This window comes from Quercus suber, unplaced genomic scaffold (genome assembly GCF_002906115.3).
Source record: "Quercus suber isolate HL8 unplaced genomic scaffold, Cork oak 2.0 scaffold_2, whole genome shotgun sequence".
In the NCBI taxonomy this organism is placed as follows: domain Eukaryota; kingdom Viridiplantae; phylum Streptophyta; class Magnoliopsida; order Fagales; family Fagaceae; genus Quercus; species Quercus suber.
The window spans coordinates 3,091,789-3,113,243 of record NW_027069469.1 but is presented as its reverse complement, the minus strand read 5'-3'; the positions used below and the strand labels follow the sequence as shown (position 1 = coordinate 3,113,243).

The window sequence follows — 21,455 nt, the reverse complement described above, 5'->3', positions numbered from 1 at the left end:
CCAGAGAAATAGCTACACGTTTTAGAGTTTCTGTTTTGGTGCATGAAAAGGAACAATTACTCTCAACCCAACCATGAAAGCATAGCTATCCATAATTCCATTCGATAACCTATACACTTACCTCTGTTAGTTAAGGGAAAAGCGGCTGTTACATGGCTTTGCCTTCCATTTCGGCTTCTGATCCTAATTATATGATTTTGCCGGCACAATCCCTTTATCACTCACTATCTGTTATTGTAACAAATCCTAAATGCGCACTTGCTATCACACCCTTGATCATGAATGAGGTTGTCATAATCAAGCGGATGAGATTCCCCTTATCTTTCAATTGTAACCCATGAANGAGTGATTATTAGTAAATGAAAATATGATATTAATGGTGGGCCTAGATAAAAACCAATAAAATGTTAACCATGTCAACATTTTGTAAAAATGTTGTAAAATAATTTGTAGCTGCAACATTACTCTATGAGATATTCTCGCGAAAGAGGGGAAGTGGGATCAATTCCCATCCCCCAAAATCATGGGAAACCGGGTTACCATTAAAAGAAACTTGATGGTAATTAGGATGCATCAAATACAATATTGTGGAGAGTGGTTGAAGCAGCAATATGAATCCCCATAGTCTCGCCTATGTGAGGCTCATGTTGTTCTATTTCGTAACATAGGTTTTAGGTTAAGTTCTAATAGGCCTATCTCTGCTAGAAGGCTTCCCAGTAGCTGCTCAGCAATACCTCTCAAGTGGGCGAGGACCCTCGTAATTGGCAAGGCTCCCTTTGTACTATGCCCACAAGTCGACCTTGGGCCTACACAATGAGCAACAAATTGAGGAAAAGTGGATAACAGTGACCAAGATGACTATATTGCTCGGTCATCAGCTCAAAGCTTGATTGATCCTTTACTGACCCCCACAAAAATGCAAATAATGCAATATATATATATATATATATGACAACACTAATTATGCAATACTAACCCCCACAAAAATGCAAAAAATGCAATATATATATATATATATATCTGTGACAACACTAATTATGCAATACTAAATTGCAAAACAAACTGCTGTGAAGCCAATAATAAAAAAATTAATTAAAAAAAAAAAAAAACTTTATACAAGGTTTTGCAGCCAACATGCATCACAATCTCAATTTTGGCAGAGTGGCTGCAATGCATTTATCACTATGGTTCTTTGCCTCAAGCACACATTGCCAATTACAAAACAGCCCCTATAAGGAGAATTAAACAGGAAAAAGAACAGCCAAGGAACTTAAGCTAAATCAATATGTAAGTTATAGTCATCAACTATTTAAGTGTAAACAGTATCATATATATGTGTGGTACCAAATCTCAATATCAAAGTGCAGAAGGAGCTGTATGCAGGAAGTATCATCAACCAATTACACATGCAGTAACCATCTCCAGAGAATGCTAATAAACCTTTCATGTAATTTCTATATTCTGCATTGCTTCATTTTGCGCCTTGTTAGTCCACTTGAATCAACCACAGAACTGATGATGGCATCATAAGAGATTTCAGCAGGGAACTTTATACTGTAATTTGCTCTTCTTTAAGTTGTAGAAGTACTGGTCTCTGGTCATTACTTCCAAAATTCATCTCCTTAAGCAATGGATGTTTCTCAGTCACCACCTTCTGTGGTGCAATTCTATTCACTGTGTTGTGGCTGCTGTTTCTAGCTGCTGGGACATCATGATTGTGCTTTCCCTCATATGTTGTTATGACAGCTTTAGGATCTGTTGAAGCTCTCTCAACATGCTTACGGACATTGCATCCCACACTAGTGCATTTGTAATAGCTCCTGTTAACAGATAGTGAGATATAAAAATGATTCGAACAGAGAATAAACATCATTAATGGTTTGAGTGCCAAAAAATTGAAGAAGAAAAAAAAAACTTGGGAGAGGATACCAAGATAAAATTATAAAAATAAGCTAAGCATAGCATTGGAAAAAACTAGCTTTGGAAAGCATGCCAAGATCAAATTGTTAGCTCCAAAGGCAAACACACTCGGAGAAGTTCTTTTGGTTAACTGACATGGGAGACAAAATAAGGACATTTGTCATCACTGATCACGAAATGAGAGTTTAATCTCAGCTTATCATAATAATCTCATCAAGAAACTGGGGATAAACCAATTATACAGCACACAAACTATTGGAATATGAGCTTAAAAGAAGCAAATCCACATGAACAAGAAATAATAAAAATAAAAAAAATCACACAAGACATCAATTGTTGGAGAGAACACCTTGGGAAGCGTCCAATTGAGTAGTTAATATAAGATATAGGGACACTACTTGACCCAAAAGGCTTAGGCCTATGAGTTTGGACATTGCTATATTATATTAATCACTCCATCTTGTTATTCTTATTCAATGTGGGACTTCACTTACACATGTATACCCAACATCAATATTTCACATAGTTTGGCCAACTAGTCAACTACATGCCTACATCCAAGGTCGATGATAATCAAAATCTATTTTCAGAAATATGGACTACAAATACATGACTAACTCTCACAAATAAAACTCACAGACGCTCACAAACAATACTCACAAACTTCAAAAACTCAAACACTCTCAAAACCTCTCACAAACATGACTGACCCAAATCCAAAAACACCAAAAATAAACTCTCAATACCAAACTCACAAACAAGACACTCACAATCCCAAAGTCCCAATAGTGTTCGTTTAAACAATATCAAGCTCTTAACTCTCAAATGCAGGTATCTTTTAACCTCAAAGGAACTACCAACTCTTGAAAAACCCATGCTATGTTCTTCTATGAGTCTTTTCCTTGCCCTATACAGGAGCCCTTCAAGCTAAAGCCATCAAACCCTTTGTAACACTATCTATTTATCAGACTTCAACATTTACTCCTTGATGGACTAGCAATACCTTCCCTAGTGGACAATGAATACTATTGCTTCTTGAACAAAGAGTAGACTTTCCTTCAACTCAAAGAAAACCCAAACCAATTCAAAATAGGAATACGAGGCAATTTCTAACACAAATACTTAGACACAATATCTCATATGTGAGGGCCTGATAACTCGAGAGACCAATTGACGCAACAAGGAAAAAGTAATTAGATTCTATATTGAATGATATAAACATTATCAAGTTTTGCATTTAGTGTTTAGAATATGAAACAGAGAAATTTAAAATTTTATTCTAGAAATGTAAAGGATTATGTCTCATATCACTCAAAGATGCTTCTGTCTCATGACCAAAATTTTGGAAGGGATAAGATTTCTTATTTTTGAATATTAAGATATAATAAACAGATGATCAGATTCTTGGTCTCATATATAAAACATGTGGTAAATGTGCTAGTCATCAAGTGCAGAGGGAAGAAAGAAAACATTCAAAGAAATAAAAGTATAGAAAAAAGCTTGTAGGACCTACAAAATAACTGTTTGCACAAACTAATGATGGTCAAGTGAAGCAGAAGAACAAGAGACTTGAGGAGACTCTCTTTTTTTTTCTTTTTTTCTTTTTTTCTTTTTTTTTGTGTGTGAAGGGGGGGGGGGGGTGTTAAGAAAAGAGACATTTTTTTAACTGTCTTTCATTTTCAATCTTCCAATAAAACTTTAAGTCCACAGTGAGCTACTTGAGTTAGACACTTATAAATCAAAGGAAGATAAGGGTGGCCTAAATCAACATTCTTGTAGCCTAGTTCTAGCATGGTGATCTTTTCAAATGAATACAGAAATTGTAAACCATACGTAAACTCTTAACTTTAAGAGGCAGCCTTACTAGCATGTTTACTCATATTTTTGGATTGTAAGCTTCAGTTTATGGCCCCTTTAATATATATGAAATTTCAAATTTTTTGGAAATATCATTTTTAAAAGTTGAATCCAAATCAGATCAGACAATTGAAATTAAAAGCTCATGACACTTCAAATTATAAACATTAAAGCTTCATCTTAGAGGTACAAGAAGCCGTTTAACTGGGGCCAAAGTCGATGCAACTCTTTCACTCAATATATTTGATTTTTAAATGTCAGGTAGAAAGATACTGAAATATTCTTAGAATCCTCTTGCACCAGGCAATCATTAGAACAAAACACAAACAAATAGAAACGGATGAGGTTACCACCTTGGATGAGGATTGCCTTTGACCACCTTTTGTCCATACTTCCGCCACCTGTATCCATCATCTAAAAGATCAACTTCACTTCTTGTTTGCACAATGATTTTTGGTTCTGTTACAGTCTTGTGCGACAAAGGTAACTCAGATGTCCCAGCATCTGTCATCCTGCACTCCAAGGTAAAAAAAAATTTTCCAAAAATTACAAAAAAGCAAAAAAATGTAAAAGAATGAATATGTACAATAATAGGTTGGGAACATGCCTTCTCTTTGGATTTGGCTCATCACCACCCCCCTCTTCTCTTGTTTCTGAATCACCTTCCTCCTCACTGTCACTTGATCCAGTTAACTGAGTGGGTGCTGTTTGAGTAGATTCTTGATCCCTCTCAGGAACTGAATAAGCTGGTACCGCTTGACTCGACTTGTTCCAATTTCCAGCCTGATTTTGCGAACCCAGATCTGGCTTAGCTAGAGAATTTGTATTTCCACTAAGATCACTACCTTCTTTTGCACGCTTATTGGGTGGAGGTAGTTCATGATTATGTTGTCCTTTGTAGATAATTTCAGTTATTTGTCCTTCATGAGAACGCTCAACCTTTTTTTTGACAGGACAATTCAGATGTGTACATTTGTAGTAGCTTCGTGGAAATTCACTGCCCTTAACCTGCTTTTGCCCATATTTACGCCAGTTGTAGCCATCATTGGTAGGCTTATCAACAGCATTGGTAGGCTGGTATTTCCTATCAGAATGTGAGGCCTCTGATTGTTCCATCATGGAATTTCTGGGGTCTGATGTTGAGGGTGCCATCTGCTGTTGTGAAGCTTCACTTAAAGTAAAGGATGGATTATGCGTCAATGACTCTGTAGAAGCTGCTAGTGTAGAAGGTTGATATTCAGCTTGCATGTTCATGTGAGATTGGACTAGTGCAGCTTGAGCTGTAACCTGTGCCAAGGCCTGCTGGTGAGACATTCCAAAGGGGCTCTGCATGGATTTTGCAGAACAAAAATAAGCCACAAGAAAATTAGATGGTAGCATAATAATCCATGAAGTTCTCACTCCTCAACATAATATCCAACTTGTCTTATAAGGAAATACAGACCAAACCAAACTTTCATTTTTCAAAAATCCAACAATGCATGAATAGCTTAGTATAATTACACTATCAGCTATCCATCCTTAACTATTGGCTTGTTTGTGATGTCTATATTGAAATTCAAACTCTTGCATTCCACAACAGATTCAAGATTAACTTGCAAAGTCGTTTCTCACCAAAATAAACTTGCAAAGTCCACCACACAATTCAAAATTAGTGTCAAAATTAATAAATTAGTGGACCTGTTGAATGGTGGAATGCACCAATATGTCAAAAATAATATTAGTTCCCAGTAATTTACAATATCCACCCTAATCAATCCAATAGTTTGTTAATTTAACACCAATTTTGGATAATGAACAGACATTGCACATTAATCTTCAATCAAAGAATAGATTGCAAAATCTTATAGTTTAGGGTGAAAATTGCAAATAACAAAGTTTAGGGTGGAGAGCTACAATTAAACCTCAATAAAATCACGATAAATTCATATCATTAATAGTTCCTAAGCTATAATTTATCATTTCACTTTTTCATAAAATTCACTATTATTATTATTCAAAATTCCATAATTTTTCCAAAAATACATTTTCACCAAGTCCAACCCCTCAAAATTTCAAGTAAAAAAAAGTTCTCCCCATGCTTGACACAACAAGGAAATGCCTCCTCAATAAATAGTTGTAGCCACCACAAGCTGAATCAAACATTAATTAGAGAAAGGAACCGAAAGAAATTGATCCAGCACATGGGAAACAGGTATACTTCTTTGCTTACAGGCACAATAGCATGAATCTTACACAATATCCACAAATGAGATAATCTAAGTGCCTCTTGCTTGTCCCATGGAATTTGAATTGCTTCGATGTGATTTACATTGTTCGAAAGCAAGATTTGAAAACCTTATCCCTTTACAACCAAAGCATCAAACTTAAACACCCTCTAGTTTCAAAAATGAATCTATTCCAGTTATAGTTCAAACCCCTCACCATATATGCATATTATTCACAATCTTAAAATCTGAATAAAAGTGGCTCTTTCTTCAAAACAAGCATTATGCAAACTCCATAATTTCACTTTTCCTAGAATCAGAAACCATCAAATTAATACAGAATCAACAAAAACATGTTACTCACAATCTTAAGTATAAAATTCTTAATAAACTACCTTAACACAATGCCACAACTTCAACTGCCACCCATACCTTATTCCTTATCTCTCAACCTCAACACTCTAAAACAGGCATTATGCAAACTCCATAACTACATTTCCCTACTCTCAAAGCCAACAAGAACCAACCCTTACTCCCAAAAATTTGGGGTCAGCTATGAATCCTCAATAGACTAGTCAAGGTTCAGCCACGTGTATTCTTTTCTATCATTCTAATTTATCATACGTCCTTACTTGATATGTCATTTCTCAAGAACCGTCAGATTCATATCTTATCCTTATCTTGTTCTCATCCTCAACGCAATCACTCTAAAACAAGCATTATGCAAAGTTCATAACTCTGCTTTCCTACTCTCAGAAACGATGAAATTAACACAGAATTAATCAAAAACAAAACAAGCCCGTTACAAAAACACCATAATCGGATTCAAATTACCTGAGGAGAAAAGAATCCAGGGGAGTTGAGAAAGCCAGAGGGGCTCAAGCCAGGTGGAATAGTGAACAATGGTGAGGAAGCAACAACCAAATTGTTTGGCCTACTTTGCTTAAACCCAGAAGTGTTATCCTTCAAAGAATTGTCTTTGTGGGTGAAGAAGGTGGGAGTGGCTAGAGGAGAGGCCATGGCTCCAGCGAGTAGCTGAGAGAAGGAACGGCAATCAGAGTCAGGGTAGTTGTCAGAGAAGAAGGAAGAGACAAGAGTCATGGGTCCAGGGCTTGCTCCAGGCCCACCTGTGAAAAGGGTCTCCATGGATGGTCCAGGTGGGAGTGTTATTGTTGGCCTTGGTGCTGTAACTCTCCCTGAATCTTCACTCTTTGCCATTCTCTCTCTCTCTCTCTCTCTCTCTTTTTGTATGTCTCTATGCAAACTACTTTCTTCTAAAAGCTCTCTCCCTCTCTCTCTCTCTCTCTCTCTCTCAAAGTTTCTATCTTTCTGTGTATAAATGTCTCTGTGTCTATGCAATATTTCTCTCTCTCTCTCTCTAAAGACTCTGCAACTCTCTCTCTCTCTCTCTCTGTGTAATTGCTTGCAACTACTTTCTTAATAATTTAATAATTTAAAAAAAAAATGTGTGTTTTTTTTATTTATTAGTTTGCGCGTTAGTGAGAAGAAATGATGGTAGTTGATGTTGTTGTTGGTGTTTCGTGCTCTCTTCAAATTTATCTCTCAGTGGAAAGTCCACGGAGCCGAAACCGATAATGACTTTTTTTTTTATATAAAAAGAAAAAAAAATGTATTACTTAGATTTTAACCTTGTTTGTTTTGGACACTTTTTTTTTTTTTTTTTTTTTTTTTTTTTTTTTTTTTAGTACAAGTTACACTTCCACTTAGTGAGTATTGAAGACACGACCTCACCCTCCATTCCATTATTATGGAAGGAGGAAGTGTAATTTGAGTTGGAGCTCATTGGCTCCATCACGTTTAACTTCTACTATGAATTCACATAGAAACCAGAAAATTCTAACCGTAGAAAAAATGAACACAGGATAAATTAAACTATGTTCTGGGTGAAATTCTATTCTGCAATGATACCTATCAAAAAAATAAAAAGAAATTATATTCTGCAATGATAATGGAAAACCTATTGCATACATCAGGTAGAGTCAGCATCTTTTGTTATGAAAAAGGAACATCAACAAATGCACCAATAGAAAGAAACTTTCATTAGATAATAAGTACTTTAAGAATCATAATACTGATTTAAAATATGCACAGAAAAAACTGATCGACACTAGTATAATTCAACAACATACAATTCAAACCCTACAAATAAAAGAAAATAACATGCAGACATTTTCTATCTAATTGCAAGTGTATAAATTGATTAAGGAGAAACTATGATAGGGTGAAGTTTTTTTTGGATCCTGGGGATACTCACATTTCTATGTATAATAATCATATTAATTATAAATCAAAATGATTCAAACAAATCTATAAAGTAAGAGGGTAGACGATTTTCATATTTTGTTTGAATCAATCAAATAAAGTGTCCTGTGTGGCTGTGTCTTTACTTATATTTGTATAGTTAATATGTAGCATATATGAGCAAAAAAAAAAATATATATATATATATACTACTAAAAATAAGCACTGAATTTTAATAAATTCACTTAGTTATCTAACATATGATAGATGCTTAGCCTATTGGATTTTCTAAATTACAAAATCATAATTATATACAGACCTATCAAAAAAAAAAAAAAATTTATATACAAAAAAGGGAGTGGCCCTGTCAACTTTGATGGGGCACCGCCCTATCATAGTTTCTCCCATTAATTAAAAAGAAGTTTTAGGATTATGGTTCACTCTAAAAGCTCAATAGTTACCTGCAATTTATACTTTTTCTTCTATAGATGCTATTTATATTGGACCAAAATTTTATGAAATTTACAATTCAATGAAAATATTTGCAAACTTTATCATTGGAATTAATTATGCTTTTAGTTATACTTTCTTAACATATATAACCACATTTTTCCATTTAAGTTGTCCATAAGTATTAATTAAAATGAAAGTCACTTGAATTTAATCAAACTCCCGTGAATAAAAAAAAATTAAAAAAAAAAGGTGCTTGTGCATAGTGTGGGCTATAAGGCTAGTGGTCCAACATAAGACAAAGTGCCACAACTAGAACCCCTCCCCCATCCCACCCACCTAAAAAGAGAGAGAGAGAGAGAGAGAGAGAGAGAGAGAGTTATAACTTATAAGAGTAATAACTAACAGAATCAAGTCAGAATGTCTGGAATCATCCCAAACATGCAAAAAAAAGATGCTCTATCAATGCCAAGAGTCAATAAAAATAAATAAATAAATAAACTCATTCCAATGACAATATCTATCTCCGTTTGTTAAATTACCAATAGTTTCAAAAGCTTAAACTATTAAAAAATGGTAAATTTAATTACTTAACAATAATTCTAACACTCCCCTTTACATGGAAGGCCAAACTCCCCCTTAATAAGCGGAACCTAACATATGCGATTTTTAGCAATTTAAATGGGACGTAGAGTGGAGATAAGGGATTGAACTTAGGACCTCCTACTATGATACCATATTAAATGGTACCATTTGCCCCAAAAGCTTAAACCTTTTTCTTTTTTTTTTTTCTTTTTTTTTTTTTTCGGATAATTAAGAATGTTATATAAACGAAAGACTACTCTATGCATGAACAACATAGAGCAAACCCAGAATAAGACTTAATCTCAACTAATTAAAGTTGTCTTTTCACTTGATAGAAGCATTCGGAAATAATGAGATATTGAAGGCAATTGCATTGTTTCTAAGAATCAGCTCCCAAGTATGGAAAGGCAAAAGCAAAATGAACATGAGTCATATATCATTCCCTTTTTCCACTGGGTGCAGTCTATTCTATCAGAATAAATAGAGTTATATGCTCCAACTTGTGAGAGCTAAACTAATATTTTTTGCTCTTCAGCTATGCACAACCCCTCACCCCAGCTGTTTTTCTATAACAACTAATTATAAGCTCTTTTCTGACCTACTTTTGTTATTTCTCACTTAGTAAGTTCAGAAGGTTAATTGGATTTTAATTATATGATACTGTGACCAGTCTTTTGATATTGTGTTAGGATCTTGCCAAAAATCTTTAACTCAATGGCATAGCTTGATGTTTCTAATGGAGACATTCACAGTTCGAATTCCCTCTCTTCCACATAAAAATGTATCAAAAGAGATATTGGGTCAGGATCAAGTCCATTTTCTTTGTAATGGACAGGCCATTTCATGGTGAAAATTTAATTGCCTGTGAATTTAAAAGTGTATATGGTACCATATAATTTAAAATCCCATTTCACTAAGGAAATTATAACCATTTTAAATGATGTGACACATTATTAACCTTTAGATTTGTAATATATTAAATCTTCACCTTAAAACGGATCCTTTCCATTTCAAAGCAAATGGAGAGGACCTTTTTCCTTTGATATCTTTCTTTAACTTTTAATTTGTAAATCATCATCACTACAATTGCTAAACGATTTAATGAGATGTACACAGTAAACTATCATTGTAACTGGCTTGATCTTCACCATTAATGAGCAGTTGAAAATAGTTTTTCAGGAAGCACCTGTAACAGAAACGCCTTTCTTACTGCCTTGATTTTTGCATTTTAGTAATATTGAGAACTTTCAGCAGGTGCCATTTAGAAAATTTGAATAGCATAGCAATAGATTGTAGTTCACTTGCTATTAAGGCTTTATAACAAGTCTATCAGCGACCATGTTCTAAAGTCTAAACATCATTTGAATTTTTATATTTCTCTTCTTTAAGCCTTCTTTTATTTCCTTTTGGCATTGAAGAAGCCAGAAGAAAAGGTCTATGATGAAGCTAAGCAAAGTAAAGCATTAGGAACTCATGCTAGGTTTAAAAAATTAGCAAGATACAATAAAGGATTGTTTTAGTAATATATCCCAAAAATCTCTTGAATAAACCTCTAGCCAAACAAAGCCTAAATACATGAGAAATGTTGATAAAAGCGTCAAGCACACTTAAGCACATAGGCCTCTTGGAGCCTAGGTGCAAATTGCAAGCGCAGGTCTGATTGAAGTAAAGCGCACAGTTTTCAAATATAATATCTCATAACTTCTAATAGGAATATTCATAACATATAATAAAAAATAATAATAATAACTTAAAATTTGTATATTTTACCGATTATGTAAGTGCGATTATATAATGTTTGTGAGTTCAAATGCTACCAAAGTTATTTCAATTCTTAATTTTTTTTTTTTTTTTAATATAGTAAATTGAAAATAGTTATCAATGGTCAATATCATAATATCTAGTCATAGAATGTTTAAAAATTATATTTTATATAATTCTTTTATGCTTTATAAAAGTACATAACCATGACGGTTATGATCAAATGTATATGGTTCAATCAACATACATTTAAAAGTCAAAGACCAAAAAGCACAAGAATTGTAAATTAACATTGTTCATGACATGTAAATAAAAAAATTGTGTGTAATACAACACCCTAAGGATAGTGGTTGTGTAGTAATCATTGGTCCATGTCATTTCTTTCAAGATCAAGCAATTAATTTTGATGGTCCATTATATTGGGTTTGTTTGGAGTTCATTGGGTGATGACAAAATCCGTTGTTTAGCTTTTAGCTTGTTGGCAAGGATGGTTTGGTCGTCACCAGAATAGTAATATTTGGATGATCAACCCCTATTGATTGATGTGGTGCATTTGGAGGGAAAGAAATAGCAGGAGTTTTGAAGACACCAAGAATTCTATGCCTAATCTCAAGTTATTCTTTTTTAGAACCTTATTGGATTAGTTGTCAGCCATGAGGAACCTTTCTTTATTTTCTATTGTTGATTTACTAGATTTATGTAACTTTTGTAACTGACTATTTACCCCAATGCAGCCATGACTAGTTTTTTATGATTTTATACAATTTTATTACTTATAAAATATAAAATAAAAAAGTGTGCCTAAAGCGTGCTTCATTAAATGAGCTTTCTTTTGGGCCTAGCGAAGCGTTGAGAGCTTGGGGCTTTGAGCTTTGAGCTTTGAGCTTAAGCGCGCTTTTAACAGCACTGTACATGAGGCACATATAGTATACTAATAAGCCTATCAAGTTGAGTAGCATTATATTTGAGCTGTCCCCAGCCATTAACCTATAACCAAATCAAGCCCAGAAAGTTGAGGTACTTAAGGTCCTGACAAGTCTATTAAGCCAATTAGTACTCAAGGATTGCTTTAAAGTTAAAAAAAAAAAAAAAAAAAAAAAAAAAAAAAAAAAAAAAAAAAATATGTATAGATTTTTCTAGGCATACGAATGTATGTTATTATGTATAACACAAAGAACAGGCTTCACAATGTCTATTTTCATTGCTTGAAACAAGTCAGTAGGGTGGAGAATTCAATATTTTTACCATATAGTGCATATCAGGCCCATCATCATCAATAACTACAAGAGTACCACCTGCTGGAGCTCCAGTTGACACTATTTCAACCTTTCCCCCAACATTTGTACGCAACATTGCACCCTCAATCAAATTACTAAGAGCCTGCCGCAAAGCAGGTTCTTCCACAGCAACTTGCAAGGGATCTGAGACTTCACTTAGTTTTATCATGCGTTGCTGCTTATGGGCAAGAGGTCTCACAGCCTCAACCAGATCTGTCAACACATCAGAAACATTGCATGGTCTTCCTGACATAAAAAAGAACATAAGCAAAAGGAATATTTCAAATTTAAGACTAATGAATGAAATCAGATTTAAAGTATAAAAACAACCAGGTGTGTGGCTTTTATTAAGGTAATCCCTAGATGTGCCAAAAGAAGAAAAAGTAAGATACCTAATGAATTACAATTTGTCCCAAAAGCTTAAACTATTAGGAAATTGTGAATTAAATCATTAAATCATTATTCTAACTATGTCTTAAAAACACACACACGCTACTTTGAGTCACAATTTATTTTATGCAGTTGATGAGAGAGGGTGTTGGATCCCTATTCATCCACAACATTGATCCCAACTTACCTAATTCCATGTTGTAGAGGAGCAAGAGCCAGAGGTGGGAGGGGCATCTCTAAATCCCTGGCTCCAGCATTTAGACAGAGTTGCTCACTAGACTTTTGCATCTCATTTCTGGAACCATCCCTTGCGAAGTTATTTGATAACTGAGACCTCTCTGACTCATGGGCATCAGTCGAATTATGCATATTCTTCAATGTTTCTTCATTATAGTGCACTATATTAGCCTAGGAAATAAAAAATTCACAAAATAACAATGTCAGAAACATAGTTGCTTTATTTTACGTAATAAATTATACTAACAAGATGACATTTTGGAGTGAAATTAAAACAAGAGAAATCTAAAAAATTCCAACTTTTTTCTCTTTAAAAGTTGGTGCCAAGGGAGCACCTGGTAGACAAGAAGGATATAAGATAGGTTCAACTTGATCATAACTAAAATAAAAGGGAATCAATAATCTAGAAAACCAAGATGTGGAAAGAAATAGGTAAACCAGGCATCTTATCCCAATAATTTCAAAAATCCAGCATACTTCTAAAGGCTCGAGATTCATAACACACAGAGGGTGAATGACTGAGAATGTTACTTGAAAATGAGTGACCAGATTCTAATATAATGTGCTAGCCAGGAAATTGATAGTTGAGCAAAATGGAAATATAAAATATAAACAAATGAAAAAGAAAAGGCTAAAATTTATTTTCACATACAACTACATCTAAACAAAACAATGACACCTTAAGTAATACCATAAAAGAAGCCAAGCCAACATGAATATAGATATGTGTATCTATGCATGAGAGAGAGAGAGAGAGAGAGAGAGAGAGAGAGTGAACCTTTGTCAAGTAAACTGCATCTTGGAGTTGTTGAAGGGTATCTCTCATACGATCACCTTGCACCAGTATGTCCTTGACAATGTCATAAGAAATCTGCCAGATCGTGTCTTTTAGACATATATTGTGATGCCCCAATTTGATTGATTGTGTGATGTGTGTGGGTGTGTGATGAGTCCCACATCGGGTATTTACTGGATTGTACTGGGCTTTATTAACAACTGCAAGAAGCCTCAATTGTGACAAGTCCTTTTGAGATATAGCGCAGATATAGCTAGTGCTTTTCCTTGGGTTGTTACATATATAAGTTAATAAATAATAATAATAATAATAAGATTAGTAAATTCCAGGTTTCAAAATCACAGAAGCAGACAAACCTCGCTTCTCTTCAACTGAATAGACAGCATTTTACTTAAAGTCCGAATGCTAGAAAGAGGACCACGAATCTGATAGAGATTTTACGAAAGGACAATCACCAATAAGTTTAATTAACAACTGTAGCCAATCAGAACAACTGTCAGCAAGACATCTTACTTGCTCAACAAGATTGCTCAGCCTGACATCATTTTGCCATGATGATTGCTGGAGTAACATTGCTTTCTGGGGAAGAAGTCAGCAGGTTAGCAACAGAATTTAAAGAAGGCCATCAAAACACATATAAGGTAAAGCGTCAAATACGCCAAACACTATCCAGTCTTCCTCAGGGAAAAAAAATGCAACGTATAGAGAGTGACATGCAAGGTGATACAAACAATAAAAACTGTGGGAGTGCAATAAAGAACTATAGCCAAGGTGATTAAAACTCAAACCCAAGTGAACTCGACCTTTATCCCAACTGATAGCAAACGATTAGAAACATACAAGACAAATAACAACCACAAAACTTTGAGAGATGGATTCTCGACAGACTAATAAGGCGTTGGGCAGATGTAGTCTATTTTTTTCATTATATCATTATCCAAAATCATATTCTCTATAACCTCTTTAATTGAATTGTCCTTTTTTACTACTACTAATGATATTTTAGGTCTTCCTACTTTGCTTGTTCCCTTGACCTGAAACCCTTCCTCACTAGTGCTTAATCGCTCTCCTCTGCATATAACCAAACCATCTCAAATGAATCTCCCTCATATTTTCCGTGGGCCACACCTATGTTTAAGCGAATTTCTCATTTTGAATTATATATTTCCTTGTATTTCCACTTATCCATCTTAACATTCTCATTTCGGCCACACTCATTTAATGAACATGTTGCTTTTTAATAGTCCGACATTCAATTGCATAAAGCATAACTAGTCTTGTATTAGTCTTCTAAAAGTTTCCTTTAACTTAATAGGTATTCTATGTTCACACAATACTCTTGATGCAATTTCCTACTTCATCCACATGTTTTTATCCTATAATTCACACACTCTTCAATCTCTCTATATGAAATATCAATCCAAGTCACTCTTGGGTATCTTATGACCAGTAAGTCTTAGATGTAAGAAATCCGGCTTAGGGTTAGGATAACCTTGGGGTGTTTGGTATTATGGTTTAAACAACAGTTTTTAGTGTTTAAACAACATTATACGTATTTCCACACACTTTTTTACCCACATATATTTCTACAAAACAACAACACCGTTACTAGAAGTCTCTTACCAAATGGGCCCCTTGCTATTTAAGTGGGTTCTTGGGTTAAAAAGGACAAAGTTTAGCTCCAAACTGATTTAAAGCTATCTCCTCCAATCCACTACGTGGTGGTTTATAAGACTATCTGTGTGTATTATTCAAACAAGTCACAAGATTCATTTAAAAAATCATGTGACTAAAACTACCCATGGATGGTCTCTTCAATTACCATATAATGGGTTGGAAGAAGATAGCTCCAAACCGGTTTGGAGCTAAACTTTTTTCCAGTTAGAAAATGTTAGTGTTTGATTTTTAGGGATTTCTACAGTTTCAATTATATAAAATTTAAAGTGGTTCTTAATGATGGAAGTGTAAGGATTGGTATTTAGAAAGCTTTAAGGTTTCAATTGGGAGTCACAACCTCCATAAGAGAGAGAGAGAGAGAGAGAGAGAGAGAGGGACTACTTCATGGGGATCACCATACCAATTGTAAGGAACCCAATTTAGGGTTAGGATAACCTTACTATTTAAATGGGTTCTTGGGTTAGAAATGTTAGGATTTTGTGTTTAGGGATTTCTAGCATTTTGGTTATATGGTGTTTCAACTGGTTCTTAATGATGGAAGTGTAAGGATTGGTGTTTGGAAAGCTCTAGGGTTTCAAATTAACTAGGATTTGTGTGGAAGAATATGAGATGAAATTAATTAAGTGACTACTTCAAGGGAGTCCACCTCCATGAGAGAGAGAGAGAGAGAGAGAGTACTTCAAGGGAGTCACTACCTCCACGAGAAATGAGAAAGACTAGAGAGTATTAAGAAAGAGAAAGCAAGATACAATGCAAAAACCTTGATTATTTTTCCTTATATCCCTAGTGATTATTACATTTCCCTATTTATACACTTCATGTCTCATTCCCATTGGCTACACATGCTTCATCCCTATTGGACCAAACTAACTAGGCATGTACTTGAATGAATATCCCCATGAGTTCAATATGTTACATGTGCACTTGTGCAACCAACTCTAACTTCTAACTAACCATTTGGACATGTATATTGTATAAATCAATTAAAACATGAGTTATAACTCCAATGTAAGCTCATGAATGATTGTTTGGTGTTTCCCATTTGCAAGAGGGTATTGGTCTTGGCTTGACATGATTTTGGTATTTTTACATGTCAGAGACAAAGTACTGATTGGAGCTCTATATTTCCCAATAGGCACTTAGACTGGCGGACTTGTTTTGGCTTCCTTTCACGCTGTTCTGAATTTTTTTTTTTGGGGGGACCTAACATCACAACCCCTTTATCTTTGTAACTTGACAATAACTACATGGTGTTTCATCCACTAAAACTATATCATCTACAAAAAGCATACATCATGGGAGTTTATTTATGAATCTATCAAGTGAGCTCATCCCTAATCAATACAAAGAGACATATATTTAATGTCAAACCTTGATGCAAACCTATAATGATAGAAAACTTGCTTGCGATGCCTCCACTTGAACCTTATGGAGATTTTTATCAGTTTCTTCCCAATATTTTTGTATTAGACGTTTGAGCAAGAAAACAGCTTCCCCAAGTAAAATAAAATAGATACTGATAGATGACAAATTTTCCCAGGTAACCATTAAAGCTTTTTAAGGACTTGAAATCCTTGCTTATACAGTCAATACTATTAATTCTGAAGCTTTTGTAAATGCATTAAGTTTAAGTAGCATAGTTAGAATTATTAACACATATTCAATTAACCAGTTGCAAGTGACAAGCACCCATCAGTACCCAAAAGGAAAGGCAACTTCAATCACAAGTGTGAACAACATTGAATAAGGATCTAATCAGTGAAGCCACACTGCCACAAGTCTCTGTTAAAAAAAATAACACCATTGAAATTATGTACATGTCATCTACCTGATCCATAACATACGCCATGGCTAGAGACTGTGCAATGTTGATAGCATTCGCTTTCTGATCAGCACTAAACCTGCACATTCTCATCGGCTCATCCTTGACACACTCAATTTTCCACGATTTCACACCCGATCCAAATCCTGGAGACAATGCATATGCTTCCTCAGGAGAAGGATAGTGAACCAAACCATTCCCTTCACTCTCAGTCACACTCTCCCTATTCCCACATGATTCGGGCTCCACCATCATTGGAAGCTCGGCAACCAAGAACCCCACCACAAATGGGTGTTTCACCATTGGAAAAACCACAGCCCCCTTCTCATCCACAACTTCTACCTACAAAGTTTTAATTTAAACCCCAAAATTCAATCAATAACCTAACCAATTAACCGCACAAACAGTCAATGTGATAGACCAAAAATGAAATGAAAAAAAAACAATGCTGCAAAGTACAAACACAACTATCTTCATAACAAATGTCACAATTGCAGAAGTGGTAGGTGAGTGTTAGTTGAGTCCACCACTTCAACAATTGTGAAATTTGAATGAAAACAAGAGTGATGCAAGTAAAACTACAAATTTTACGACGTTCGTCTTACAAACTGATGTGTCACCAATCACAAAATAATAAATCTAACATTCATTTATAATGATTAGAAATTCACCAATGGCATTCATTGCCACTTCAGTTGCTAAAATTAGCAATTTTGGAGAAAATGAACATACTTGTTGATTGGAGAGAGCAGATTCAGCAACACGCAAACCCGTGGGAACGCTAAAATTACCGACTAGTATCACAATGTCGGTGACATCGTCATCATCTACTCCAGGATATAGAGTAATACGACGTAGTTCTAGACGGTCCATTACGTAGCTACCAGCTGGTCTAACATAAACCTAAACACAAACCGATAATTAATCAGTCTCTTTAACCAGAAATAAAGAGGAATTCAGAAAAAGCTCATGATGAAAGTAGGGATCACCGAGAGAAGAGCGTGAGGATGGACGATTCGGCGGAAGAGATGAAGTTGCTCGATACAGAGGCGTTGAAAATCGGGGCTAGGGAGGACGAGGCGGCGGGTTCTACTCGCGTTGTCCTTTTCGATTCTCTGGACGAAGTCTACGGGGGACGTGGAAGCTCTGCGAATGGCGGAGGCGACGGCGGAGGCGGAGGAAGCCATGGATTCATCTTCAGCTCCTTTGTCGTCTTGATCGTGGTCGTGGTGGTGGTGGGACACGTGGCGGAGAGTGTAGGGGCTGTTAGGGTTTGCGACGGAAGAGGAAGAGGAAGAGGAAGCGTGAGAGAAGAGAAGGAAGGAGCGTCTGTGAGAGTGAGAGAGAGAGTGAGTGTTTGGTTTGAGAGAGTAGAGAGGAGTAGTGTGGTTAGGGAAGAAGAAGAGAAGAGGTGGTTGAGAAGGAGGAGTTATTGCAGAGAGTAGCATTGTTTGAGTTTGCAGAGAGAGAGAGAGAGAGACAGTTATCATGGGAAGAGGAGTTATTATTACTTATCAGACCCAAGAGGAATGGAAGGAAAGGAAAGTGATTTCATAGTTTCATTTGGCCGTTGAAAGCTATGGGGATTATGTAAGGTGGGGCCCCACACTATAAGAACAAAACAAATGGACGGTATTTTTTTTTTTTTCAAACTTCCAACGACGCCGTTTGAAGGGAAATATTTAATGCAATCAACACCTTAGTTTGAAATCGAAATTAATTTCATCAAAAAAAAAAAATTTTGAAATTAATTTATAATGTTCACTTGTCCAAATACAAGGATATCATAACGTGCAGTTTCTTTTTTATATTAATAATTAGTCGCTAATATGTGCAATGCACATAAAAACTATTGAATATGAGATTTTAAAAACTTTTCATTAAACTCTCCACCACAAAGATATAAATTTACCAGAACACAAAAATTTTAGTATGAAAACAAAGATAATGATATTTCATGAATTGGGTAATAAAACATGCTTTTAGAAGAAAACAATTTGATTTAAAAAGTCAAAAATTTTAGTACAAGCAAGAGCAGTTATAATTGTTAAGGAATGATTAAAGGTCCTATAAGAAAATTGTTTCCTAATATTTGGGCCCAATGGTAGAGTTCAAAGAAGGAGACTTGTTACACAAAATTCTTCTCATTATAATCAGCATCGTAAAGTGAATATTCAATCCAAAAATGAATAACCAATGTTATATATTGAAGTGTTGTACAGGGCAGAGAACAGAACAAACATATTCTTATGACCATACCCATATAGCTTCTAAGTTCTAACTATTATGCTAAGGAACCAAACAATATTAGTAATCGAAAAAGTATCATAATCCAACATGCTAATTTAAAAGTTACAATTTCAAACACAATCTCACTATGAAAATTCCAAGGACATTCAAATATCACCTTTTTTTTTTTTTTTTTTTTTAGGAGGGGGATGAAAGTCATGGAAGGTAATTTGCCAAAAAGCAACCTTAAGTTTATATACGCAATGAATTTCAAAATTTTATAAGATTTTCTATAAAAGAAAATAATGTCAATGGTAATGTCATGTGAAAATAGTGTTGCATTAAGCATAATTTTCCATTTCACATAGAGTAGAAAAAATAAAAAAGAATAAATTTGGATTTTTTTTGTAAAGAGTAAAATATGTTATGTAACTGATAATAATAATTAAAAAAAAAAAAAAAAAACTGTTATGTATGCGACATTTAGAAAAGTAAAATGCATTTTAGTTTTAAAGAAAATGAAATGTATTGTCCAAATTAGGAATTTTGTTGTGTCATACTTAATTAGTTATTTAGCATTTTGGGAGTGCGAGGATGTTGTATTATTTCCTCTTTTAATAAGAACTAATTGCTAACCTGTGCGATGCATGAGATAGTTTAACAAAATTAAATTGTGGTGCATCAATAGAGCAAAATGGTAGAAGAATTAAGAATATTTGTTGAAAGCTTCCTCTAATATACAAATTCTAATAAGCTAATATATTAGAAAAGAGTATATGGTACTCGTATTCTGCACGATGACAATAAAATTAAAAAATAAAAGCTGAAGGGAAAAATATCAAGAGAATACAATTTGACTGAAGAGTGAGAGAAGTGACTCGTACTAAATATTAATTATCAAACAATTCTTGTATGTAAATATCTTACATATTATAACGATGACAACAGTTTAAAATAACCACATATAAGTGGAAAGTCTTGTGCCACTAAATTTGAAGCTTATAAACATGAACAACCTCCATATCATTAGGTTTTATATGGATTGGGGCATTCAAGGCTTTGGCAATATCAATGCAACATTGTGAAGAACTCCCCAAACTTGAATTGTGCTCCATATAAGCCAATTAAAAATTACCTCCCGACTCTGCTATTTGTATGGCATCGATTTGGAGATTTCAAGTTTCAACCTTGAGCAAAATAAGAAAAAATAACATCTATCTGAATATAAAATTGAGTCAAAACAAATATAAAATAAGCCATAAAGTCAGGAAAAATAAAATTTTAGAACAATTTTTTCAAGCTCAAAACTAAATGTGATTGTCCCTTTTGTCTAACTTAATTTTGTCATAAAATATCTCTCTTCAAAAAGGACAATATTTAATGTCGTTCACTATTCAAATTTGTGTAATTTGACTAATGCATATGATGTTCCCAAGGAAATCAGTGGGCTGAAGATCTCCGGGTCTTGATCTCAAAGGGTGTCCTGGAAAACAAAATAGGATCAAAGGAGACCGGTGGAGGCCGGCCAAGGGTCCACCGATGGCAAAGTTAATCTTTTTGCTAATCGCTGAAAGAGAGAAAATGCTATCAAGAATTTTTCAGAATGTTTTTTCATACCTCGCTTCTCTGCCAATGAGTCCTTTATATAGTGTTCGCCCAAAGCGGTTACCTTGTAACTTCTCCAGTCATTGCGGGTCTCGGGAGTAACCGCTATAACTGTCATGGAAGTTACAATACTTAGATTCCATGCTCAATCATTTACTATAGAACGGTTGATGGAACATTGCATCCGTTGAGAACAGATGAAACGTCTCATCTCGTCTGTCTTACCTTTACAAAGGACGAGACGCTGTTATAATGCCTAGCTCGTCCGTCATCAAGGACGGACGAGACATTATTACAATGTCTAGTCTTTGTCCCTCAGGATGATGGAGACCGATTAGGATGAATGTTGATTTAATTGGCGAAGGCCCCTTCCTTTTTCT

The 21,455-nt window shown here is 34.8% G+C and overlaps 2 protein-coding genes across 5 annotated transcripts; both read right to left on the bottom strand.

The window, feature by feature from the left end:
- Positions 1–1,068: 1,068 nt before the first annotated feature.
- Positions 1,069–7,416, bottom strand: LOC112034995 (probable WRKY transcription factor 3). Of its 2 annotated transcripts, none has more exons than XM_024067819.2 (4): positions 6,819–7,416; positions 4,385–5,064; positions 4,131–4,289; positions 1,069–1,820 (listed from the first exon to the last, which is right to left on the bottom strand). In XM_024067819.2, exons 1-4 carry the CDS (start codon positions 7,200–7,202, stop codon positions 1,550–1,552), a joined length of 1,494 nt encoding a protein of 497 aa, XP_023923587.2. In that variant the 5' UTR covers positions 7,203–7,416; the 3' UTR covers positions 1,069–1,549. The 2 variants fall into 2 exon arrangements, with proteins under 2 accessions (XP_023923587.2, XP_023923586.2); XM_024067818.2 differs by having other exon boundaries at positions 4,385–5,103; positions 6,819–7,415.
- Positions 7,417–12,225: 4,809 nt separating this feature from the next.
- LOC112040969 (chloroplast sensor kinase, chloroplastic) lies at positions 12,226–18,785 on the bottom strand. 3 transcript variants are annotated; one of them, XM_065761882.1, is made up of 8 exons: positions 18,231–18,785; positions 17,974–18,144; positions 17,248–17,583; positions 14,256–14,321; positions 14,099–14,167; positions 13,725–13,817; positions 12,897–13,117; positions 12,226–12,561 (listed from the first exon to the last, which is right to left on the bottom strand). In XM_065761882.1, exons 1-8 carry the CDS (start codon positions 18,729–18,731, stop codon positions 12,258–12,260), a joined length of 1,761 nt encoding a protein of 586 aa, XP_065617954.1. In that variant the 5' UTR covers positions 18,732–18,785; the 3' UTR covers positions 12,226–12,257. The 3 variants fall into 3 exon arrangements, with proteins under 3 accessions (XP_065617954.1, XP_065617986.1, XP_065618026.1); XM_065761954.1 differs by having other exon boundaries at positions 12,417–12,565; XM_065761914.1 differs by lacking the exons at positions 14,099–14,167; positions 14,256–14,321.
- Between the last annotated feature and the right edge of the window lie 2,670 nt (positions 18,786–21,455).